Source organism: Oncorhynchus nerka, linkage group LG4, assembly GCF_034236695.1.
Source record: "Oncorhynchus nerka isolate Pitt River linkage group LG4, Oner_Uvic_2.0, whole genome shotgun sequence".
NCBI classification, from domain to species: domain Eukaryota; kingdom Metazoa; phylum Chordata; class Actinopteri; order Salmoniformes; family Salmonidae; genus Oncorhynchus; species Oncorhynchus nerka.
Window position 1 is genome coordinate 50734438 of NC_088399.1, and position 27838 is coordinate 50762275.

Consider the following 27838-nt stretch of genomic DNA (forward strand, 5'->3'; position numbering starts at 1 on the left):
CCAAACTCATCTTGTCTCCTCTTATCATCATCTATGATTGACGAGAAAAACAAACATGGCGGCGCACACAAACTACCCATCGTCAGATTACTTTTTTTTTTTTACTGAATTATTTAGATCAATGTTGAGCTCACCCGTGATGTGATGAATTAAATAGTAATTGCTATTGGCTAATTCATTTGGCAGTTTCCGCTTGTGATATGTCAATTTCCCGGTTTGGATGATTGTGTATGTTGTCGCTACTGAACTGGTCACATTCAGGACAGAATGCTGTAGGAGCCATGCTGGTACAGTGTGCCTTGAATTCTAAATAAATCACAGAGTGCCATCAGCAAATTACCATCACACCTCTTCCTCCATGCTTCACGGTGGGAACCACACATGCGGAGACCATCTGTTCATCTACTCTGCGTCTCACAAAGACACGACGGTTGGAACCAAAAATCTAAAATTTGGACTCATCAGACCAAAGGACAGATTTCCACCGGTCTAATGTCCATTGCTCATGTTTCTTGGCCCAAGCAAGTTTCTTCTCCTTGTTGGTGTCCTTTAGTAGTGGTTTCTTTGCAGCAATTTGACCACAAAGGCCTGATTCACACAGTCTCCTTTGAACAGTTGATTTTGTGATATGTGTTACTTGAACTCTGTGAATCATTACTTTGGGCTAAAATTTCTGAGGCTCGTAACTCTGATGAACTTATCCTCTGCAGCAGAGCTAACTCCGGGTCTTCCTTTCCTGTGGCGGTCCTCATGAGAGCCAGTTTCATCATAGCGCTCGATGGTTCTTGCGACTGCACTTGAAGCAACCTTTCAAAGTTCTTGAAATTTTCCAAATTGACTGACCTTCATGTCTTATCACATTTTTAATTCAGGCTGTAACACAATGAAAAGTGGAATAAGTCAAAAGGGTATGAATACTTTCTGAAGGCACCGTACCCTCCTTTTGCAACCCTACTCGGGAATGCTGTGTTCCCATCCAGTTTTCCCTCAGACTTTTTCAGTGATAGCTAGCTGCTAGTGAATCCATTAAAACTAAATAATAATAACAAGGAATAATAAGGAAAAATCCACCCAAAACCACATATTCCTTAAATTTACAGTACCAAATAACACTAATGTGTGAGAATGTTTTTTTTGGTGAACAAATGTTTCATATAGTGAGGTTGGTAGCAACATGGACAATTGTTGTGGAAATCTGTTGCAGCTCAATTCCACTACAAAATCCAAAATGCAATGCTGTCTCTATGGGCAGGCTGAATGGCTAGCTTGCTAGCAAACATAGCTACACACAATAATACCAAATACAATATCAGCATGTAACATAGCTAGTTAGCTTTAAAAATCGCCTAAACAAACTGCACAATTAGTCCACAATCTCACCATGTTCAACCTGCAGATCGATGTGCTTAACAATTTGGAGTCTAACATTCGCAACGGCAGATATACTTCTGAGGAGATGGGAAACGTTGCCCATGTCACATCAATATGGCGCGTAATGCATTCTGGGCGGTTTTGGGACAAAGGAGGCTATTGGGCTTAAAGCTCAAAAACCCAACACGAATTTGGGTAACAAGAAGCACAACATTACACATATTTTCCGATATGTGAGATAATTATCTTGCCATCTGTAGTATCGTATATCTTTGGAATCGTGACATTACGTACTTTAGAAGAAAATAGGCACGTTTCTCGACATATACTTTAAAAAAATTCTCGACATATACACTGACTTTGAGTAGGGATTGCGTGACACGTTAGTTTATCAATCGCGTGGCACAGCATTATAACGTGGACGCGATTGGTCGACAGTCTGCTGGGTGCGGCGTGAAACGTTTCTTCATTCATTGGATTCCTATCTCCTTTGTATAATATCTCTGGCAACTGCACAATGCAAATGTGCTAGACCCTACATTAAATGACAAATTTCTCGAGGTAAGAAAAACATGATTAATGGCTCATTCGAGAGAAGACATCCTCCCGAGATAGTCATTTTAGATCTAAAAGCGACAGTGCTACGTAACACCAGACGGATTTCTGCCTGCTTGAACGTCAATAACTCATATACACATGAAAACATGAAATTACCCAGGGAATGGATAGAACATCACTCAGACATGCACAAAAAACAGTATAACATTCAAAATGGGTGAACCTTTATTTTAAGATATGTGTACCAGGCAGGGTCAAAGACCAGTGACTGAGACAGACAGGAGTTACATCCTAAATAGCACCCTATTCCCTATATAGTGCACTACATTTGCACAGAACCCAGTCAGTCCTGGTCAAAAGTAGTGCACTACATAGGGAATAAGATGTCATTTGGGATATAATCGGGACTGATCGCAAGACATAACAATTCATGTACATCCTGTTTACAACTTGGGACAGAACTTTTACTGTTTGTTTGTTGTTGGTTTTTACCTCAGATCAATATGAGAACTCTACAGTACCTAGCTGAAAGAGCAGGAGAGAAGTGCGGTGAGGGCAGGCGTGAGAAGGTGTGAGACGAGACATGATTAAATACCTCACCCACCTTTATTCTTCCCTGTTTTTGTGTGTTGTTTTACTGGGATAGGACAGTGAAGAGGAGCCAGGATAGGTAGGACAGAGTGCGAGTCAGAAAGGCAGCGGCGTGGATTCAAACCCACACCAATGGCGACTCTCGTATACACGTGTGCCGGGGTCCACGACACTAACTGCTGGACCACACAGGCCTCACATACCTGACAAACAAACACTTAGCCTCCATGACCAAATCCTCTTCGTCGTCAAAACTAAAACGCAGCAGAACCACACCGCCAGCCACAGCTGAGGCAGTAACGCAATTACCATTTACCGGCTGCTTTAAAATAGGCAGGTCAACAAGGGTAATCAGACAGCTACTTTAATTGGTTTAGCTCGCAAGAGCACGGCTAACCTTAAAACAACTCTAGAGTGGTATCCATGACGACAGCCTGACCCCCACTGTAATCACAGGGCTGCGCTGGGGCATCATGGAATTCTGATTCTATTAAACACAAAAACTATATGTTTTGTGTGAGAAGTAGGCACCGCCTACTGTTGGTCTATCGTAATTCAAACAAGGTGTAGGCAGGTTGCTTAGGATTCAACACTCAAAAAGCCTAATTCATACTCTTAGAGAAGGTGCTCCCACAATAATGTGATTTGCAATGATATCATTGTGATGTCTTTTAGAGCTTCATAGTCTGGTTGATTGTATAAAACATGTTTATTTGATTGTAATCTTGATTGTAGTTAAGAAGTTAGTGCAGGTCAGTGCCTTGCAAAAGTATTCAGGCCCATGGATTTCTTAACATTTTATTGTGTTATAAAGTGAGATTAAAAATGTGAATTGTAATTTTTTTGTCAACAATCAACACAAAATACTCTAATGTCAAAGTGGAAGAAATGTTAACTTTTTTTTAAAGATGAATAAAAATGAAATATAATTGTTGGGTAAGTATTCAGTTCCCTGAGTCAATACATGTTAGAAACACCTTTGGCAATTACTGCTGTTAGTCTTCTTGGGTGAGTCTATAGGAGATTTGCACACCTGCATTGTGCAGTATTTGGCCATTATTCTTACAACAACAAAAAAGCTCTGTCAAGATGTTAGGGATCATGGCTAGATAGCTATTTTCAAGTCTTGCCATAGATTTTAAAGCAGGTTTAAGTCAGAACTAACTTATTGTTAAGTCACTCCAGTGTATAATTGGCCTTGTGTTATAGGTTATTATCCTGCTGAAAGGTGAATTCCTCTCCCAGTCTGTGGTGTGGTTTTCCTCTAGGATTTTGCTTGAGCTTAGTTCCATCCCATTTCTTTTTATCCTGAAAAACTCCCCAGTATTTGCCGATGTCAAGCATACCCATACCACGATGGAGCCACCACTATGCTTGAAAAAAAGGAGGCAGTTACTCAGTGATGTGTTGTATTGGAATTGCCCCTAACATAAGGCTTTGCATTTAGGCCAAAAAGTATATTCCTTTGCTTAGTTCTTTTGCAGTATTACTTTAGTGCCTTGTTGCATACAAGATGCATGTTTTGGAATAGATCTTATTTTCACGCTTTAGGTCATTATTGTGGAGTCTCTACAATGTTGTTGATCCATCATCAGTTGTCTCCCATCACAGCCATTGAACGTTTTAAAATAGTAACTCATAGTAATTGAACGTTTTAAAATAGTAACTCATAGTAACTTATTTAGCCAAATTTTACACCTGAATTAATTTAGGCTTGCCTAAACAATGGGTGCTTAATACTTATGCAATGACTATATATATTTTTTTAAAGTATTTTGTATAGATTGTTGACAAAACAAAATGACAAATCAATTTTAATACCACTTTGTAACACAAACTCGGGCAAAAAAAGAAACGTCCTCTAACTGTCAACTGCGTTAATTTTCAGCAAACCTAACGTGTAAATATTTGTAACGTAACAAGATTCAACAACTGAGACATAAACTGAACAAGTTCCATAGACATGTGACTAACGTAAATGGAATAATGTGTCCCTGAACAAAGGGGGGTCAAAATCAAAAGTAACAGTCAGTATCTGGTGAGGCCAACAACTGCATTAAGTACTGCAGTGCATCTCCGCCTCGTGGACTGCAACAGATTTGCCAGTTCTTGCTGTGAGATGTTACAGCACTCTTCCACCAAGACACCTGCAAGTTTCCGGACATTTCTGGGGGGGATTGGCCCTAGCCCTCACCCTCTGATTCAACAGGTTCCAGACGTGCTCAATGGGATTGAGATCCGGGCTCTTCACTGGCCATGACAGAACACTGACATTCCTGTTTTGCAGGAAATCACGCACAGAACGAGCACTGTATGGCTGGTGGCATTGTCATGCTGGAGGGTCATGTCAGGATGAGCCTGCAGGAAGGGTACCATATGAGGGAGGAGGATGTCTTCCCTGTAATGCACAGTGTTGATATTGCATGCAATGACAACAAGCTCAGTCCGATGATGCTGTGACACACCGCCCCAGACCATGACGGACCCTCCACCTCCAAATTGACACCGCTCCAGAGTGCAGGCCTCGGTGTAACGCTCATTCCTTCGACGATAAAAGCGAATCCGACCATCACCCCTGGTGAGACAAAACCGCGACTTGTCAGTGAAGAGCACTTTTTGCCAGTCCTGTCTGGTCCAGCGACGGTGGATTGTGCCCATAGGCGACATTGTTGCCGGCGATGTCTGGTGAGGACCTGCCTTACAACAGGCCTACAAGCCCTCAGTCCAGCCTCTCTCAGCCTATTGAAGAGAGTATGAGCACTGATGGAGGGATTGTGCATTCCTGGTGTAACTCGGGCCGTTGTTGTTGCCATCCTGTACCTGTCCCACAGGTGTGATGTTCGGATGTATCGATCCTGTGCAGGTGTTGTTACACGTGGTCTGCCACTGCGAGGACAATCAGCTGTCCGTCCCGTCTCCCTGTAGCACTGTCTTAGGCGTCTCATAGTACGGACATTGTAATTTATTGCCCTGGCAACATGTGCAGTCCTCGTGCCTCCTTGCAGCATGCCTCGCAGATGAGCTGGGACCCTGGGCATCTTTCTTTTGGTGTTTTTCCAGAGTCAGTAGAAAGGCCTCTTTAGTATCCTAAGATTTCATAACTCTGACCTTAATTTCCTACCGTCTGTAAGCTGTTAGTGTCTTCAACCGTTCCACAGGTGCATGTTCATTAATTGTGTATGGTTCATTGAACAAGCATGGGAAACAGTATTTAAACCCTTTACAGTGAAGATCTGAAGTTATTTGGACTTTTACGAAGTATCTTTGAAAGACAGGGTCCTGAAAAAGGGGCGTTTCTTTTTTTTGCTGAGTTTATAATGTGAAGAAATCCAAGGGGCCTGAATACTTTTGCAATGCTCTGTAAGTTAGAACTCTATATGGTGCCTACTGGCCTATAACCAGCATCTATAACTGGTTAGAGTGACATCATTACAATGTCTTTCATGACTCCATTGGCAGGTCGTATACTGGTTGTATGGGGAAGACGTCTTTACCTGACCGTAATGTGCCAAGTTATGCCTGCTAGGTATGGTTTTTAGTGTTCGTCGTCTGTTTGAATTCAAAATGTGCAAAAAGGTGCGTAAAAAGCCCACTGTCTAAGTGTTATGTTACCATCATTGATCTACTTGAGTGTGAAGCTGCGTCACCAGGCCCAGGGTTGGTGTTAGTTTGTATGTCAGTGTTGCCATAAGTTGCCTTGTCTGGGCCAGAACATCCCTGTACCCTGAGGCAGCTTGATGTACAAGCACACCCCCTGGATAGATAGCTAGTCTATCGTTACCATAGATATACACTGAGTGTCCATGACATAGACTGACCAGGCGAATCCAGGTGAAAGCTATGACCCCTTATTGATGTCACGTGTTAAATCGACTTCAATTAGTGTAGGTGAAGTGGAGGAGACAGGATAAAGAAGGATTTTTAAGTCTTGAGACAAATGAGTCATTGATTGTGTATGTGTGCCATTCAGGGGGAGAATGAGCAAGACAAAATATTTAAGTGCCTTTGAACGGGGTATGGTAGTAAGTGCCAGGCACACCTGTTAAAGTGTGTCAAGAACTGCATCGCTGCTGGGTTTTTCACGCTCAACCGTTTCCTATCTGTATCAAGAATGGTCCAACACCCAACTTGACACAGCTGTGGAAAGCATCGGAGTCAACATGGGCCAGCGTCCCTGTGGAACACTTTCGACACCTTGTAGAGTCCATTCCCCAACTAATTGAGGCTGTTCTGAGGGCACATGGGGGTGCAACTCAATATTAGGAAGGTGTTCCTAATGTTTTGTCCACTCAGTGTACATATTTTACTACATATATATTATACCATAATCTATAGCGTTGATATGCATCATTGGTTGTTTCCTCCTGTTCGGGGCGTGTAGCAGGTGTGTGAGTGTGCACCGGTGTGCGCGTTCGGCCTACCTCTTGTGTGGTGCGAGCAGCTGGTTTGTCCTGGTGGTTGGCCAGTATGAGGAAGGGCAGGGTACAGAGCTGGGGGTGCTGCAGGGCAGAGTGAAGCTCAGTTCGGGCCATCTCCAGATCCTCGTCTGTGGAGGCGCTGTCCAGGACAAACACCACCCCCTGGGAACCCTGGTAGTACCGCGACCAGTACTTCTTTATCGAGTCCGCTCCTGGAGACAGCGGCGAACAGGCAGTCAGAAACAGACATGTACACATAGACACACAGCAATGCAGGCACACGTACACACAGTTAGTACCAGCACAGTACTTGGAGTCCACTCCTGGTGACGCACACATGGACAGTAAGGCACAAACACAGTACCAGTTCAAGTATCTCTTACTTTAATCAGCCCCTTCAAAAATTGATACAGGCCCCCTATACAAACTATACCAACACGCACACATATATATATACTGTATTTACAGTGCATTCGGAAAAGTTTCAGACCCCTTAACTTTTTCCACATTTTGTTATGTTAAAGCCTTAATATAAATGTATTCATTTGTTTTTCCCCCACCTTCATCAATCTACACACAATACCTCATAATGACAAAGCAAAAGCAGGTTTAGACATTTTTGCCCCCAAAAATTATAATAATAAAAATTACATAAGTATTCAGACCCTTAACACAGTACTTTTTTGAAGCACCTTTGGCAGTTATTACAGCCTCGAGTCTTCTTGGGTATGACGCTACAAACTTGGCACATCTATATTAATCTCTGTAGATCCTCTCAAGCTCTGTCAGGTTGGATGGGGAGCTTCACTGCAGTCTGAGGTCCTGAGCACTCTGGAGCAGGTTTTCATCACGGATCTCTCCGTACTTTGCTACGTTCATCTTTGCCTCAATCCTGACTAGTCTCCCAGTCCCTGCTGCTGAAAAACATCCCCACAGCATGATGCTGCCACCACCATACTTCACTGTAGGGATGGTGCCAGGTTTCCTCCAGATGTGATGCTTGGCATTCAGGCCAAAGACTTCAATCTTGGTTTCATCAGTCCAGAGAATCTTGTTTCTCATGGTCTGAGAGTCTAGGTGCCTTTTGGCAAACTCCAAGCGGGCTGTCATGTGCCTTATACTGAGGAGTGGCTTCCGTATAGCCACTCTAACATAAAGGCCTGATTGGTGGAGTGCTGCAGAGATGGTTGTCCTTCTGTAAGGTTCTCCCCATCTCCACAGATGAACTCTGGAGCACTATCAGTGATCAATGCGTTCTCGGTCACCTCCCTGACCAAGGCCCTTCTTCCCTGATTGCTCAGTTTGGCCAGGAGTCCAGCTCTAGGAAGATTCTTGGTGGTTCCCAAACTTCTTCCATTTAAGAATGATGGCCACTGTGTTCTTGGGAACCTTCAATGCTGGAGACATTTTTTGTACCCTTTCCAGATCTGTGCCTCGACACAATCCTGTCTCAGAGCTCGACAGAAAATTCCTTCCACCTCATGGCTTGGTTTTTGCTCTGACATGCACTGTCAACTGTGGGACCTTATATAGACAGGTGTGCCTTTCCAAATCATGTCCAATCAATTAAATTTACCACAGGTGGACTCCAAGTTGTAGAAACATCTCAAGGATGATCAATGGAAACAGGATGCACCTGATCTTAATTTTGAGTCTCATAGGAAAGGGTCTGAATACTTGTGCTTTGTCATTATGGGGTGTTGTGTGTAGATTGTTGAGGAAAAACGGAAAATGTAATCCATTGTAGAATAAGGCTGTAGCGTAACCAAAATGTGGGAAAAGTCAAGGGGTCTGAACACTTTCTGAAAGCACAGCACTGCACACACACGCTATTGGCCCTGGCTACAGCATTCCTATCAAAGTTAACACACTGTCAAAAACCATTCAAATAGTTTATTTTAGTGCCAGTCACATTTTTCTGCAACTAAACTGGCTTTTCAACCTCATACTTCCAGAGGATCATTCCACCTAATTCAATTGTACGTTGATAATCCGGCAAATAAAAATGAATGCCTATGAGTAATGGAGACCTCCAGCAAGAAAGGGTAAAAATGCATCGAATTTCAACATCGTTTCAAATCGGAGCACGTCTGGAGTGCATTTTGCAAACGCTTCCACCCTCCTTTCATAAAATCTTTGCGGATATTGCATTATATATTCTTCAGACTTCAGGACTGCATGCCAACTTTTAGCCTTCTGCACTGCGCTGGGGGGGCCCGGTGGGGAAAACGACATGTCTGTCTAAATGAAGTGTGTTCAACACACAAAACCTGTGGCCCAATGACAACCTATTCCCTTTATAGTGCACTACTTTTGACCAGCGCCCAACAGGGGCCTGGTCAAAAGTAGTGCACTCTAAATGGAATAGTGTGCCAGTTGGGAGGCATCCCAAGATTCTCTTTAAAGCAGAAACAACTCAGAGAGCACATTAAAGCAGTTTCCTATGCTGGCCACTCTACAGCACAGTTCAAATGAACCTTCTTCTTTTACAATGAACATATGGTTCCTTTTCTGCACAGCAATTTGGGGGTACAAAAATGTGGCCACCAAGGCTCACAAGGCAGGGCATGGCTTTGGTTAGCATGAGTGACAGAGTGGTGGAATAGAACCAGAAACCCATAGGAAAAGGGTCAGTTGTGTCAGTTAAATTACTCTCCCTGAGTGTGGCTGGAAAAACAACCACTTATTTTTTTCTGAAATCTGCAGAGGAAGAGGAGGAGGAAGCCATGGTTTAACTCTTCCATCTTTGGGGCTATAGTAAAAGTGGACCTGACTGCAATTTGACCACGCCCACCATCATCGCTAGTAAAATAGGTTCCTCATCTCGGTGGCAGTCATTGGGGCATCAAATGGAGGAAACATTTCTAAAACAGGGAGGGACTACCTGGGCTTGTTTTCGTTTTCCATTGCAAACCACATTGAAACATTTCGTACAAAAGGGCCCGAATGAACACGACCCAGGCTAGTTTACGGTGAAACGCCGCCCCTCGTTACAAGTGTTTACAGGCGATTAGCCTACTACGACCCTGTGGGAATCCATGAACAACTCTACCCCCAAACACTTGACCAATATGCCTGCTCTAAAATTAAGTAATATTGCGTGGCAGTAGTATTATGAGCTGAAACAGCTTACAGATTGACTATTAAGTTTCAAAACACCTCCAATAATTGTGTGAGGGGGATGCGGGTTAGAGGGGAGGAAGGAAGGAAGTTAAGTCTCAACCAGGCCATATTATCAAGGACTAATGTATTGCTCAAGAACAGATGCTAAAAAAATCTGCCAAGCATAAGAGCTAGGCTATCCATCACTATTGTGGCCCGGCCTGTTCAATTCTGCCTCCTCCTGGTTCTAGCTACAAAAACCAAAAGAGACTTCGGTGGTTGTGCTCCGAGGCTTTAGAGGAATTTACAACATGAATCTGGGGATGAATATCGAAACCAATGTTCAAACGTCATCCTGCTGAGTGATGTTTTACAGACTATTATAGCAACAAGTCTCCAGTCATTCCTGTAACAATGTAGGTTATTGCCTATTGTGTTTATCTCACTCTCTACTTAGATGTAGCTTTAGTGTAACAAAAACATGACCACAAGCCAGTTTACCAGAAAACATATTGTGTTACAATCACGTGTGACAGTAACAGAAACCACACTTTCCACAAAATGGCATTACATCATGCTTGGTTTCTGAGGAAAATAAAGAGTGTGAGATAAGTGGTTTCAGATGCCTGGGCTACACACTAACTGACTGACTGCTACACACTGGTCTACTCTAAACCGGAGCATCTGGGCATTCAGAGCATCTTCCCGGGGCGATCTGCCAACCGACCAGGTAGACGGGCTCGAACTCAATTCCATCTTTCAACGATTCCTCACATTCTAGTTCCTCACCTTTGTTCTCAACCTTATTGCCGAAGGTCCAACCCACTGGGCACAGACGTCAATTCAACATCTAATTCCACGTTCGTTTTCGTTTTTAATTGAATTGAAATGACGTGGAAACATCATTGAATCAACCAGTGTGTTGCCCAGTGGGAAGGCCCCCCCTTGTCACTTCTTCTCCAAAGCATCGTGGGGAAAGATGGGAGGAGAGATGGCGCATATTAAAAGGTCAGCGACAAAACATATCCTCGACAAGGTGGGCAGCATCAACAACAACGAAGTCAGCGAAATAGATTATACGGCATAAATAAAAAAACATGTATTTGGGTGTAAATATTGACCTAATAGCATCACGTCGAAGTAAACTTGGAGTCACCAGCTGATATGTTACATTTAGGAACGTCACAGGATTATCGCATCGTGATGGGCATATGGCCTACTGTACACGGAGGGGTTTCGTGATGGGCATATGGCCTACTGTACACGGAGGGGTTTCGTGATGGGCATATGGCCTACTGTACACGGAGGGGTTTCGTGATGGGCATATGGCCTACTGTACACGGAGGGGTTTCGTGATGGGCATATGGCCTACTGTACACGGAGGGGTTTCGTGATGGGCATATGGCCTACTGTACACAGAGGGGTTTCGTGATGGGCATATGGCCTACTGTACACGGAGGGGTTTCGTGATGGGCATATGGCCTACTGTACACGGAGGGGTTTCGTGATGGGCATATGGCCTACTGTACACGGAGGGGTTTCGTGATGGGCATATGGCCTACTGTACACGGAGGGGTTTCGTGATGGGCATATGGCCTACTGTACACGGAGGGGTTTCGTGATGGGCATATGGCCTACTGTACACGGAGGGGTTTCGTGATGGGCATATGGCCTACTGTACACGGAGGGGTTTCGTGATGGGCATATGGCCTACTGTACACGGAGGGGTTTCGTGATGGGCATATGGCCTACTGTACACGGAGGGGTTTCGTGATGGGCATATGGCCTACTGTACACGGAGGGGTTTTTAACACACATCCAAAATAACAATAGGAGCTGGCTAAAATACCATACAGTAGCCTACATAGATGTTGTTTTTTTAAAGTAGATGTCCTCTCAATGTTTTCTTGCTCCCAAACGTGATCTTTGAATAACCTAGGCGCAAGCGAGCTCATATAAGACCGACAGGTAAATTACCAAACCTGGCGCTGGACAAAAAGTGCCGCCAACTATAACAGGTTGAAATTGCAAACGAGCACTGAAACTAAGTGCAAACGTGCTTTTATATACACTAAATCGTCACGCACAGAATTCATTTTATTCTCAAGTCATTTTGATGGAAACATACCTTGTGGGAAAATGTGCATATATTTTGTATACAGATTTTTTAAAGAACCTATCCCATGAAAATCTGTTGCCAATTGGATGGAAACCTAGCTACAGACAGACAGGCAGACAGATGGACAGAGGAATCACACACACACACACAGTATGGTGTCACCATCCCATTGATGGGAAACTGGCTTTGAACTCCCATCTCATCTCTCATAAACACACAGACACACACACAGACACAGAGACACACACAGAGACACACACACAGAGACACACACAGAGACACACACAGAGACACACACAGAGACACACACAGAGACACACACACAGAGACACACACACAGAGACAAACCAAAAACATCCCAGCCAGGGGGCAGACGAACCAACAACACTAAAACCCGTAGCAGACAGACAAGACTACAGTCATGGAGATAGAGAGAGAGTGAAACCCAAACAGAAACATTACCAGCACTGTTTGACCTGTTGACCTCCAAACACCCCACAGATAACCTAGAAAAACATTACAGTACTGTCTCCCGAACTACACCAGACACCCAATGATTCATTCTTTAGTGATGGACTAAATGACAAAATAGACAGTGCCGACGAAATGGCTAAAAGCAGTGGGTGCCGGGTGGCCATTCTATCTAACAACATCATCGGCCATTATTTTCTGTTCATTTACCCACAATTCTACATGTTGAATTACCACCATTCGCCGACGCCCAGCAGGTGATCTATTGCGCAAGGCGTTCGTTATGGTGTGTCCTTAACATTTCAGCACACAAATGCTTTCTTCGAAACCTTGGTTTGGTCCCTAAAGAATAAGGGAGTAAAGCCTAATACATTAAACTGATTAGAGGGTGCGGCGATCATTGTTTTTCCCCCCCAGGTTTACGGACTGTTACTCTGCACCTTGTCAACATTTTGGGGTGTGTGTCTCCAGCTTCTAACTGTAGGATGAGAGGCTGAATGTTCCCAACTTCAGGGTGCATCCCAAAATGGCACCCTATCCCCCTATATGGTCCACCAGAGCCCTATGGGTCCTGGTCAAAAGTAGTGCCCTAAATAAGGAATAGGGTGCCATTTGGGACACAGTTTCAGAGAACAGCAGCTAGGTGATCCCTGTCTGGAAATAAGGGAGAGTCCCTGTCCACACCAATGATGTCATACAGCACCCCCCCCCCCTCCCACCCCACCCACATCACAGAAAGGACTTACGCATTACTGCCTCTCTGACACAGTTGCACGCCCAGCGGGCGAGTGACATTTGAGGGGATGTGTTAGCTACTTCATTTGCGTGTTGTCTGTCTGACACGTTGCTTTCTGATGCAAAGATCATCAGTTGAGAGATAACTATGACTCATCTTCACAGAGGATGTGTGTCATTGGAGGCCTCAATAACATTTACTATCTTAGGGGATTCTAACATTTAGCTAGCAAAGGAAAAGTTCCTTAACATTGTTTTAGGACCTTTAGGGTTTCCTATATGTTTAGATTTTGCAGATATTCTTGGACTGTGCACAGCTAGGGTCATGTTCAGTTGGCACGGAATGGGAGTCAACTTTTTGTGAAACAGAGGAAGTCCCATTGACACTTGTCCAATAAGAAGACTCAATAAGTGCAACAAAAAAAATGTTTTGCCCACTGAACTACACAACTTGAGTACGCTGACAATGGGAACATTGTGTTCACATCATAATGGAAAATAGGTGAAAATAAATACCTCCGAGCTCTTTCACGTTCAGAATGGCATTCTGGAATGGAACAGCTTTGATGCTGAAACCTAGAAAGGAGAATTAAATGTAAAGCTTCAAACAGGAAGACATTGCTTAAAAAGAGGCAAGAGAAAGTACATGTATAAGTGCTGGAAAATACTCATATCGTGCTCTTTTCTGCAGGTAGGGAATAGGTCCCGAAAGCTCACCACTTAACTACTGACACTAAACTGATTCAATGCATAGGATACTTGACTGCTCTACTGCAAAAAAAAACTTTATGCAGAGTAAAGAGAACTGTACAAGGAGCATTTGGACTGTGATTTCATCAGGTGGAGTCGAACCTCACCCGTGGTTGGCCCAATGTTGTCTGTGGCTTCACTGCAGAGTCTTGACAGTAGGCTGGTCTTCCCAGAGCCTGTGAGTCCAATACACACCAGGTCATACTCTGGTCTGGGAGGGGGCTGTCCTTTACAGCACAGTGTCCTGAAACACTGGAGGTAGGAGGGAGAGGGGGACGGAGAGAGAGAAAGAGAGAGAAAAGAGGTGATCGAGAGCGGGGGAGAAGAGAAGGGACACAGAGTCAGAGGACAGTCGTGAGAGGTGTGATGGGCAGCGCTAGTGCACAGCGAGTCTGTGTTTTGGCGTTTGGACACTGCACTCGCGTCACCCACTGATCGACTCTGTGACACTACTGACGTCTGCTCTGTCACTGAGCACGCCACTCGCCACTCTGGAGACGCCGGGCAGGATCACATCTGTTAACGCCATCTGTTTCCAGCCAAAGATACTGTAAAATTTGGAGAGGAAAAAACATTGTGTCCTCTCGCTCTCTCTCTCCGCTTTCATTTCAATTGAGATGTGCTCAGCCACACGACATGTCCTTTGAACTCACATAACCACTGTGATATAAGGAACCTTTGAGTCGTATATAGCCTATAGAATGCACACTACAGGCACCCTGTGCATAGTAAGAGTGGACACACTGATACTTGTGTAGGGGCCCAGGATGTTGTGAGTGAAGTAAACCTCAAGATGTGGTATGCAACATGGTCAAGGGACTGAGGGACTGCTACTCCGTCAACACGGAAGATCAAAGAGAAAGGGGGCCTCCTATTGAAATAGAAGCCAGGGACGCTGGCCACGGTCTCACGCACGCGCACAGAGCATACACAGGGACAGTAAGGGCCCCGATAGAGGTGATGTCATGTTTCTTCCTACACAACAAGCAAATCGGCCTCCAGTCTCCGGTTTGTTCAGTATAAACAGATCCCAGGTCCCTCACCTTTCTCTGGGTGCTGATAAAGGACATGACACGGGTCAGACTCTGTAGATTTACTGTGGACTCTCCGCAGGGTTTCTCAGCAGACAACGCAGGTCAAACACAGAAACCCAAACCAGAAGTATGCTCTGCTCTGTAAAAAAACGGCAGCCCCACTGACCTCCTTTTTGCTCTACGAGATAAGACAAGGCAAACCTTTCATGATGCACAGATGCTGCACCAGATAAGCACGTGCATCACTGGTACATACCCACTTACAGATCTGCGTGTCTACCAGAGTCTGAAATAACAACTTAAAATGTATCATAACATATACAGGAAAGGATTAAAAGGTAGGTCAGGTTGAAATTTTGAAAGTCTACATCAGTATATGATAGATAACAACACAGGGACAGTGTAATCAATGCTCCGTAACTGTTGGCTACCATTACAAGGGACGATACTGCGCTCTGGTGGTGATTATAGGAACTGCGCCAAACTACACTGAATATATGGGAGATTATCTTTTGGGTAAAAGACCGTTCTCTGTCTGGTCTCGTCCATCCTCTCTCCTCCATAACCCGGAACCCTATAAGTGGTTGAGGAGTGTGTCAATTCGTTAGTAGGCTTATGGAAGAGTGTCGTCCCCGTTATGAGCACTTGCAAACGTAAAATTTGGCTAATGGAGAACGACCGTTTCATTTCAAGTGCGTTTCCATTCACATCAACTCTCCTCGATTATCTTTGAACTTTTTCAGGAGGCGAGGGAGGTCAGAGTGGAGGAGAGAGGGTGAAGGAGGTGAGCAAATCTAATTGATGAAAGGCCAAAAGCTCATTCTCTCACATCACTATTATGAGATATGGTTATGGCAGGACCAGTCTGGAACAGAATATCTCAAAGAAAAAAAAGAAAAATCTGAAAGAGATAGCAGGCTCATGTAGTATACATAAATATACCTCATCAAAAGGTTGAAAATAATACCATTTTCAGAAATACTAAAGAATGATGATCCTCAACTACCCCAAATCAAAATGTTCAGCTTGTGAATTACACTGAACAAAAACGTACAGTGCTTTCGGAAAGTATTCAGACCCCTTGACTTTTCCCACATTTTGGTTACGCTACAGCCTTATTATACCATGGATTAAATTCATGTTTTTCCTCAACAATCTACACACAACACCGGATAATGACAAAGCGAAAACAGGTATTTATTTACATAAGTATTCAGACCCTTTGCGATGAGAGTCGAAATTGAGCTCAGGTGCATCCTGTTTCCATTGATCATCCTTGAGATGTTTCTACAATGTGCTTGGAGTCCACCTGTGGTAAATTCAATTGATTGGACATGATTTGGAAAGGCACACACCTGTCTATATAAGGTCCCGCAGTTGACAGTGCATGTCAGAGGAAAAACCAAGGCATGAGGTCGGAACTGTCCGTAGAGCTCTGAGACAGGATTGTGTCAAGGCACAGATCTGGGGAAGGGTCCCAAAACATGTCTGCAGCATTGAAGGTCCCCAAGAACACAAAGGCCTCCTTCATTCTTAAATGGAAGATGTTTGTAACCACCAAGACTCTTCCTAGAGCTAGGCGCCCAACCAAACTGAGCAATCGGGAGAGAATGGCCTAGGTCAGGGTGGTGACCAAGAACCTGATGGTCATTCTGACAGAGCCCTGGAGTTCCTCTGTGGAGATGGGAGAACCTTCCAGGACAACCATCTCTGCAGCACTCCATGCACTCCATGCCAAGAGTCAGTTCTGGAGGAAACCTGGCATCATCCCTACGGTGAAGCATGGTGGTGGAAGAATCATGCTGTGGTGATGTTTTTCAGCGGCAGGGACTGGGAGACTAGTCAGGATCGAGGCAAAGATGAACAGAGTAATGTACAGAAAGATCCTTGATGAAAACCTTCTCCAGAGCGTAACAGGATAATGACCCTAAGCACACAGCAAAGACAACACAGGAGTGGCTTCAGGACAAGTCTCTGAATGTCCTTGAGTGGACCAACCAGAGCCCAGACTTGAATCCGATGAGATCCGAAAATCTCTGGAGAGATCTGAAGAAAATAGCTTTGCAGCAACGCTCCCCATTCAACCTGACAGGGCTTAAGAGTATCTGCAGAGAAAAATGGACGAAACTCCCGAAATACACAAGAACACTCAATGCTGTAATCGCTGCCAACAGTGCTACAAGAAAGTACTGAGTAAAGGGTCTGAATACGTATGTAAATGTGATCGTTTTTTTAATACATTTGCAAACATTTCTAAAAACCTGTTTTTGCTTCGTCATTATGGGGTATTGTGTATATAGTTTTTTTCTAATAAAACAATTTAATAGATTTTAGAATAAGGCTGTAACGTAACAAAATGTGGAAAAAGTCAAGGGGTCTGAATACATTCCGAAGACAGCGTAAATGCAACAAATTAAAATATTTTACTGAGTTATATGAACTGTAAGGAAATTAGTCAATTGAAATAATTTCATTAGGCCCTAATATATATATACAGTTGATGTCAGACGTTTACATACACCTAGCCAAATACATTTAAACAAATGTTCACAATTCCTGTAAAAATTCCCTTTCTTAGGTCAGTTAGGATCACCACTTTATTTTAAGAATGTGAAATGTCCAAATAATAGTAGAGAGAATGATTTATTTCAGCTTTTATTTCTTTCATCACATTCCCAGTGGGTCAGAAGTTTACATACACTCAATTAGGTAGCATTGCATTTAAATTGTTTAACTTGGGTCAAACATTTTGGGTAGCCTTCCACAAGCTTCCCACAATAAGTTGGGTGAATTTTGACCCATTTCTCCTGACAGAGCTGGTGTAACTGAGTCAGGTTTGTAGGCCTCCCTGCTCACGTGCATGCTTTTTCAGTTCTGCCCACAAATTCTCTATAGGATTGAGGTCAGGGCTTTGTGATGGCCACTCCAATACCTTGACTTTGTTGTCCTTATGCCATTTTGCCACAACTTTGGAAGTATGCTTGGGTCACTGTCCATACGGAAGACGCATTTACGACCAAGCTTTAACTTGACTGATGTCTTGAGATGTTGCATCAATATAGCCACAAATTTCCTGCCTCATGATGCCATCTATTTTGTGAAGTGCACCAGTACCTCCTGCAGCAAAGCACCCCCACAACATGATGCTGCCACCCCTGTGCTTCACGGTTGGGATGGTGTTCTTTGGCTTGCAAATCTCCCCCTTTTTCCTCCAAACATAATGGTCATAATGGCCAAACAGTTCTATTTTTGTTTCATCAGACCAGAGGACATTTCTCCAAAAAGTACGATCTTTGTCCCCATGTGCAGTTGTAAACCATAGTCTGGCTTTTTTTTAATGACGGTTTTGAAGCAGTGGCTTCTTCCTTGCTGAGTGGACTTTCATGTTATGTCGATATAGGACTCGTTTAAACTGTGGACATGGATACTTTTGTCCCTGTTTCCTCCAGCATCTTCACAAGGTCCTTTGCTGTTGTTCTGTGATTGATTTGCTCTTTTCGCATCAAGGAACGAGTCTCCTTCCTGAGCGGTATGACGGCTGTGTGGTCCCATGGTGTTTATACTTGCGTACTATTGTTTGTACAGATGAACATGGTACCTTCAGGCATTTGGAAATTGCTCCCAAGGAAGAACCAGACTTGTGGAGGTTTACCATTTTTTTCCTGAGGTCTTGGCTGATTTCTTTAGATTTTCCCATGATGTCAAGCAGAGAGGCACTGAGTTTGAAGGTAGGCCTTGAAATACATCCACAGGTACACCTCCAAATGACTCAAATGACATCAATTAGCCTATCAGAAGCTTCTAAAGCCATGACATCATTTTCTGGAATTTTCCAAGCTGTTTAAAGGCACAGTCAACTTCGTGTATGTAAGCTTCTGACCCACTGGAATTGTGATACAGTGAATTATAAATTAAATAATCTGTCTGTAAATAATTGTTGGAAAAATTACTTGAGTCATGCACAAAGTAGATGTCCTAACTGACTTGCCAAAACTATAGTTTGTTAACAAGAAATTTGTGGAGTGGTTGAAAACGTGTTTTATTGACTCCAACTTAAGTGTATGTAAACTTCTGACTTCAACTGTATGTATGTATGTATGTATGTATGTATGTATGTATGATTATTTATTTAAATTTCACATGACTGGGAGTACAGATATGCATATGTTGGTCACAGATATCTTTACAAACAAAAAGTTGGGGCATGGATCAGAAAACCAGTCAGTATCTGGTGTGACCATTTGCCTCAAGCAGCGAGACACCTCCTTCACATCAAAGTTGATCAGGCTGTTGATTGTGGCCTGTGGAATGTTGTGCCACTCCTCTTCAATGGCTGTGCGAAGTTGCTGGTTATTGGTGGGAAATGGAATGCGCTGTCGTATACGTCAATGCAGAGCAATGCATTATCATGCTGAAACATGAGGTGATGCTGGTGAATGAATGGCACGACAATGGGCCGGCCTCAGGACCTCATCACGATATCTCTGTCCATTCAAATTCCCCATCGATAAAATGCAATTGTGTTCTTTGTCTGCAGCTTATGCTCGCCCATACCAGAACCACACCGCCACCATGGGGCACTCTGTTCACAACGTTGACATCAGCAAACTGCTCGCCCACAAGACACCATACATGCTGTCTGCCATCTACCCAGTACAGTTGAAACCGGGATTTAGCTGTGAAGAGGACACTTCTCCAGCGTGCCATTGGCCATTGAAGGTGAGTATTTGCCCACTGAAGTAGGTTACGATGCCAAACTGCAGTCAGGTTTAAGACCCTGGTGAGGACGGCGAGCACGCAGACGGGCTTCCCTGAGACCGTTTCTGACAGTTTCAGCTGAAATTATTCAGTTGTGCAAACCCACAATTTCATGAGCTGTCTGGTTGGCCGGTCTCAGAACATCCCGCAGGTGAATAAGCCGGTCATGGGCTGGCGTAGTTACATGTGGTCTGCGAATGTGAGGCTGGTTGGACGTACTGCCAAATTCTCTAAAACGATGGGGGCGGCTTATGGTAGAGAATTTAACATTCAATTTTCTGGCAACAGCTCTGGTGGACATTCCTGCAGTCAGCATGCCAAACTGCATGCTCTCTCAAAACTTGAGACATCTGTGGCATTGAGTTTTGTGACAAAACTGCACATCCTTTTGTTGTCCCCGGCACAAATAAGCTTTTTGTGTGTATTGAACATTTCAGGGATGTTTTATTTCAGCTCATGAAACATGGGACCAACATTTTACATGTTGTGTTTATATTTTAGTTCAGTGTAGTTCATTATTTCAACTCCAACACCAGGTGGCATGTGCTAGCAAGTTATTCCATTACTGAGAATTTCAAGATCAGATGGCAGAGCTCTAGCAGTCCTATAACAGACAGGCAAGTCTAAGAACAAACAGACAACTTGACTAGTGTGTTTGTAGTTGGGCTCCCGTGGGTTGTAGGGGTTTTAGGAGCATGAACAACAGGTTGAACCAGCTGATCAATAGCCAATGAGTCATACCTGAGGAAGTCCTTGCAGACCCCTACTGCAGGCTTGCTATAAGAGGTGGTCAGGAGCAACAAGACACACCCACACTAACATAAACATAAACTGAGTGTACAAAACATTAGGAACATGCTTTTTTCCATGACAGACTGACCAAGGTAATCCAGGTGAAAGATATTAGACAATTGAGTCATTGATTGTGTATGTGTGCCATTCAGAAGGTGAATGTGCAAGACAAAATATTTAAGTGCCTTTGAATGGTGTATGGTAGTAGGTGCCAGGCGTACCGGTTTGAATGTGTCAAGAACTGCTAAGCTGCTGGGTTTTTCACACTCAACACGTTCCTGTGTGTGTGTTAAGAATGGTCAACCACCGAAAAGGACATCCAGCCAATGTGGTTACCTAGGTAATGAACCACATGCATTGAGTCCACTGTACTACACGACGTTGTGGAGGCTGCTTGCTGTGACCGGAGAGATTTCTCTGGCCTATTCTTAGCCGACTCTGAAAATATCCCAGAAAGAAGGAAATTGAGGCGTGTGAGATTGCTTCCATGTCATCGGAGCGGATGACACCAGGCTTTGTTAAGGAAGCATTTTTACCTCCTCACTGACAGAAAAATGCTGCCTTGAGGACACACAGGGTCCAGGAAAGACTCACTTGCCAGACTCATGGCACGCCTACCCCCTGAGTGTCAAAGGCATAATGGCTGTGGGAAAAGCCTGGTCCATGACAAACTTAGTAAAGTGTAGGTAGGGGCAAAGCCCTCTTCAAAACTTATCAAAATAGGCCTAGTGCTTAAAATCTTTTTAACATTTTTTTTTTATATATCCTGTATGTTCCATAGACTGAAGCACAATCAACTGTAGGTAGGGACTGGGCCGAGCTCACTCTCCAACCCTTTACAATCAACATCAAAATAGGTCATAAAATCTTTTCAAACAATGACATTGCATTTTTTAAAGGGAAACTTCACAGCTAGACACAATCTGGGGAGTTGTTCCAGTCTCCCTACATAATTATGAACGATGAGAGGAATGATGAGAGGGCGTTTCAGACATTAATATGCACAATAGCTGTATTTTAGAATTTTCGTGCCGGGAGAGTTCAACCAATGATGTCATTGGTTGATTGAGATTGTTGTCTGATCTAAAAATGAATGGAGTCATGTTTGTATAAATTTTTGTGGCTTTTGTTTCGCCGATCACGCGAGTAGATATGGCTGTCCTTGTTCAATAGAGCAATTGGATTTTTCTCAATGATGTTCCTATCTGCCAGGACATTGCAGGATATCTAGGTTGACTCATTTTCCCTGGCTTTGTAAAGACTACAGCCTGAAGGGAGCCATACAGTCTTGTTCCCACCCTCGAAGGCAGGCTTTTCAAAACGGGGGTTAAAAACTACCCATCCTATCCCATGCCCCCAATTGCTGTAAACTTAAGAAATCAGTGCCATGGCAACACAAACAATATGAAGAATGGACTTCATCCTTCTGTTATTAAAATATTGACACCTTGTTAGTCAGCATCAACCTGACTGAATATAAGCGGATGTGGGTCACATTCTCTGAATGTGGAAAATACCTTTGTCAGATATACACAATAACTGTAATGCCTCATCTTAGCATGTAAAGATTTGTGTTTGCTTTGTGTTGATAGTAAAGATAATAGGTAAAGAAGATGATGGAGGGCAATTCCACGGTAACAGAATGAGGCGGACTAACTTTTCACTATAAAAGTACGCCAAACAAAAACCATTGATTGCAAGTTAAACAAATCATACAATTCTATGAACAAGGACTACTTTTAAGAATTTAGATTGAAAGTTTTAAAAAACACAAAAAAACACATATTTATTCAAAGAACAGTGCAGATGTAAAGTTTGGTAACAGAATGACGGTAAAAGCTCCCTCAGTTTTCCAAAAACTCTTAAATATCTACTCTGAACTAGATGGTAATTTTACAAGAAAAGTAGTGGGGCTTGCTAAAGCTCTTTAAAATACTTTTTGTGGTAGTGGAAGAAGTAAAACAAAACATTGTACTAATAATTATATTACTAGAATAGTGAAATCATTTCATATGCCCATCCCTAGTCAGCAGTGGTCTTTAGTTTATCAGTAGTAGTGGTCAGTGGTTGTGGTTAGTAGTTGTCATTTGTAGTCAGTAGTTTGGTTGTGGTCAGAAGGTTAGGTCAGTGGTTGTGTGGTCACTAGGCGTGTGGTCAGTAGTTATAGTGATTTAATGTGTGGTCAGTAGTTGTGTGGTTAGTAATTATGTGGTTGTGGTCAGTATTTTTGGACAGTAGTTATGTTTGTTGTCAGTAGTTGTGGTCAGTAATTGTGTGGTCAATATTTGTGTGGTTGTGGTCAATAGTTGAGGTCAGTGGTTGAAGTGAAGAGTTGTGTGGTTAGTAGTTGTGTGGTTGTGGTCAGTAATTGCGGTCAGTAGTTGTGTTAAGTAATTGTAGTCACTCTTCACCCTGGTCATAATTTTTGCCCTCTGCGTCTGAGTATACATAGCAACAGCTCCGTTTGGGCTGCTCAATGATGACACAGAGAGCTGTTAGCTGACGTTATCTAGCCATGTTGTCACTCCAAACTTTTTATTCCTAAATTTGCTCTATCCAATCAGAGGCATACAGCTCACCATTCCTCTTTACAGACAGGCAAACTAGCCAGTTGAGCTATTTAGCGCAATGAACGTGATTCTGAGGAGGACGACGAAGCTAGTGAGCATTAGAAATCGACTCTTTATCATTCCAGGTCGTCCAGACAGGGGAAGCATTAGAAATCTTTGCGCTAGCTGTTCGGTTCGAAAACAGATTCACAAATCATGGGAATTTGTCGAGACATGAAGAAGTTCTCCCTCCGAGTCAAGTTGATAGGCAACAACAAAGTTTTTCTATTAAACTAAAGAAATACTGCACTCTGACCCACACAACTTATTTGTTGTTAGACAAAGCAAGGAAGTTGTTAGACAAAGCAAGGAAAGTCAGAGTGATTAGAGGGACAATATAGTGCTGATTACCAGGCAGTTAGCAAGTTTGGTAAGCAACTAATGATCATCAGCGGCATCAGAGCTTGGAGGAGCCTAATTTTGTGACTAAACGGTTACGTGGAATTTGACTGACATCATGACTCGTGACCGCCGGTGTGGCGGTAATACTGACAACGTAACAGCCCTAGGATGCACCCTTGTGGGGCCCCCCATGTTGAGGATCATTGTGGAGTAGGTAATGTTGCCTACCTTCACCACCTGAAGACAGCCGGTCAGGAAGTTCAGGACCCAGTTGCATAGGGAGAAGTTCAGTCGCTGGGCGATATAGCCTAAAACTCATATCTCAATTTTTTCAAAAGCGTATGGACAATAAACGATATATATATCTCAACAACAACAAAAATCCCCTAAGGATCTGACACTTTTTTCCCGCCTACAAATTACATACCCAAATCTAACTGCCTGTAGCTCAGGACCTGAAGAAAGGATATGCATATTCTTGATACCAGTTGAAAGGAAGCACTTTGAAGTTTATGGAAATGTGAAATTAATGTAGGAGAATATAACACATTAGATCTGATAATAATGTATTATTCCAGCCCAGGCACAATTTATATTTTGGCCACTAGATGACAGCAGTGTATGTGAAAAGTTTTAGACTTATCCAATGAACCATTGCATATCTGTTCAAAATGTTGTATCAAGACTGCCCAAATGTGACTAATTGGTTTATTAATAGATACAAGTTCATAATTGCGCACTCTCTTCAAACAATATCATGGTATTCTTTCACTGTAATAGCTACTGTAAATTGGACAGTGCAGTTAGATTAACAAGAATGTAAGCTTTCAGCCCATATCAGATAGGTCTATGTCCTGGGAAATGTTCTTGTTAATTACAACCTCATGCTAATCACATTAGCCTACGTTAGCTCAACCGTCCCGCGGGGGGCAACACCGATCCCGTAAAGGTTAAAGGTACAATACACTGCATTTCAAACAGTCAATAATAATCTAATGAATTCAGGGCTTGTGAAATTAAACCCAGGCTGTGAGCTTTGTTGTGAGTTTAAAGGGCAAGCTGTAGTCAAGGACAATTACTTGAATGATAGCTATACAAACCTAGTTAAATAAGAATGTAATTTTAAAAAACAGCACAGAACAGGCAGGACAGGCTTCTGTAGCTTTCCCCTGTGAATGCATACACTCATTAGCTACAGAGCTATACAAAACCAATAATCAATATTCAACATTGTCATGTCAAACAATGTCTATTGATAACACAACAGCAATGTGTGTTGCAACCGTACTTGTATAGCCACAGACAGAACAAGGAGACAGATGTTTAACTGGGTGTACCGTATGGGTAAAACATTTTAAAAAGCAGACTAACTCAGTTGCCGGAGAGGAAGGAAACCGCTCAGGGAATTCACCGTGAGGCCAATGTTGACTATAAAACAGTTACAGTGTTTAATGTCTACGATAGGAGAAAACTGAGGACGGATCAAAAACATTGTAGCTACTCCACAATACTAACCTAATTGACAGCACCATGTTATGGGTATGCTTGTAATTGTTAAGGACTAGGGAGTTTTTCCAGGATAAAAAATAAACGGAATGGAGCGAAGCACAGGCAAAATCCCAGAGTAAAACATGGTTCAATCTGCTTTCCACCAGCCACTGGGAGATGAACTCACATTTCAGCAGAACAATAACCTAAAACATAGGGCCAAATCTACACTGGAGTCACTTACCAAGAAGACAGTGAATGTTCCCGAGTGGCCGAGTTACAGTTTTGACTTAATCTGTTTAAATACCTATGGCAAGACCTGAAAATGGTTGTCAAGGAATGATGGACAACCAATTTGACAGAACTTGAAGAACTTTGAAAATAATAAATGGGAAAATGTTACAGGTGTGGAAAGCTCTTAGACACCTACCCAGAAAGACTCAGCTGTAATCACTGCCAAAAGGTGATTCTAACATGTATTAACTCAGGGGGGGATGAATACTTATCTAATTAAGTTCAAATGTTTTTTTATTTTGTGAAGATCTTTGATTTTTTCGACTCCACTGATGGTTTTGTAACGTTATATAGCGAATGTGCCCACTGTGGTATTGACACCTGCACTCTACCCAACAACTCGCAGATACAGCTCGGGTATAGCCTACATGATTATCATGGACAAAATAGCAAGACTTTCTTTTTGACTTGTCAAACGGCAGCCAGGCATTGATCATCACGCCACCAGAATAAGACCCTCAATATTTATTGGAAAGGAGCATCAAGCTCACCCTCTAGCACTTGCATCATAATCTATTTCATCTGTAGCCTAATAAACTGCATGCTTTCCTGAGGCGTAAGTGGGAGGTCCACACGACATGTCGTTTCCACTGCCATTTCTCGCATAATTAATATTGCCGAGACAAAAAGATCAGACCTTGTCTAGCATGTTACAAACACACTAAATTATTCAGACTGAACAAACATCCTGTATTGCACATGGGGGAAGAACTTCGCTAATGCAAAACTAGCCTGGCTCTTTGCTGTAACATACAGCTATTTATGATACATCATGATGATTGTTGTTGTTTGGCATGACAATGAACCATAGACTGCAATGAACGAACGTTGGCTGGCCACTAAAGCACAAACAGGCTGGACCACGAGGCTAGACCTAATGCAAAACCACAGGTACAGAATCACAACAGGAAGTAGCCCGCAGCGTGAAGTGAGTTTTCCTATTCTGGTCACCATGGTAACCGTGGGCAGTGCCAGGCCAAGGCCAGAGAATCGGACCCAGGGAACAACAGGAAACAGGAAAGGGACTTTGAATTGGAGGTTATAAAGACTGGGACTCAACTGAACTGAGGAAGTGCATAATTGGAATTGAAAACATTCAAAAGGCTACAGAAATACACATTAACAGCACACAAACACATAGCAGAGATGCTTAAATCACTTCAAACTATATTTGGACTTTAAATCCCTGTCCGCTGTGAATGGACATATCATCAATGCTGATCTATAGACGCACCTTTACGAGAAAGAAGTTGGATCCCTTTCTTTTCACACGACATGTCTGAAAGAGATTATACGTCTTTGAGATACCCTACCCCAAGGAAATCAGGAAATCTGTACAGTATAGATGCCATATCATCCAATAGACCTGGAGAAGTGTACATGAGGACATTAGCCCTCTCCAGTACGTACTCTCTCTCCACTCAGTGGTGAAGTAGAGTGCAACATGATGCAACAGAGGGATGCTTCTGTATTCATATTTCAGGATGTTACGACTAGCGTCAAACTCCGCAAAGCTCCTGCTAAGAGCTAAACTGTGAGGTGGTCCCCTGCTGTCTGTAGCCCAGTATCATTCACATGCCATCCGTCCGTTCGGTTTGGCAGAGAAAGCTAGTGTGAATTACAAATGGCAACATATTCCCTATATATTGCACTATTTTTGACTAGAGCAAATAGGGTGCCATTTGGGAAGCAGTGCATTGTTCCTCCCTGGCTGGCCCTGCATTCAGACAGTCTTGCTAAGGCTCAGAGCTCTGGCTAATCTACACTGAGTGTACAAAACATTAAGGACACCGTCCTAATTGAGTTGCACTCCAATGCTTCCCACAGTTGTGCCAAGTTGTCTAGATGTCCTTTGGGTGGTGGACCATTCTCGATACAAAATGGGAAACTGTTGAGTGTGAAAAAACGCCGCAGCGTTGCAGTTCTTGACACAAACCGGTGTACCTGGCACCTACTACTATGCCCCGTTCAAAGGCACTTTAATATGATGTCTTGTCCATTCACACTCTGAATGGTACACATACATAATCCATGTCTCAATTGTCTCAAAGCTTAAAAATCCTTCTTAACCTGCCTCCTCCCCTTAATCTACACTGATTGAAGTCTATTTAACAAGTGGCATCAATAAGAGATCATAGCGTTCACCTGGTCAGTCTGTCATGGAAAGAGCAGGTGTCCTTACTGTTTTGTACACACAGTGCATGATCGTAACTCAAATTCTGAGCAAAACAGAAAAAGCTGTTGAGAGGGTAAATCATGAGCTAAATCTGTAAATCATCAGCTGAGTAAATCAGAATCTGTTCACGAGAGGGGTTGGATAAACATTTGATTAAGTGTAGAATGGCCAGTCAGTACGTTGGGTAACTGACTGGTCAGTCTACCTCCTCCACCAAAGTCTCTTCCCGC

At 43.1% G+C, this 27838-nt stretch overlaps 1 protein-coding gene across 2 annotated transcripts in view; it reads right to left on the bottom strand.

Moving 5' to 3' along the window:
* LOC115127244 (ADP-ribosylation factor-like protein 15) overlaps positions 1 to 27838 on the bottom strand; it is a 65402-nt gene that overhangs the window by 23431 nt on the left and 14133 nt on the right. For both annotated transcript variants that reach the window (XM_029656885.2, XM_029656880.2), the window contains 3 exons: positions 14223 to 14367; positions 13882 to 13941; positions 6942 to 7150 (listed from right to left, as the gene is read on the bottom strand). In XM_029656885.2, the coding sequence (XP_029512745.1) occupies positions 6942 to 7150; positions 13882 to 13941; positions 14223 to 14367 (414 nt within the window). The remainder of the gene's footprint in view (positions 1 to 6941; positions 7151 to 13881; positions 13942 to 14222; positions 14368 to 27838) is intronic.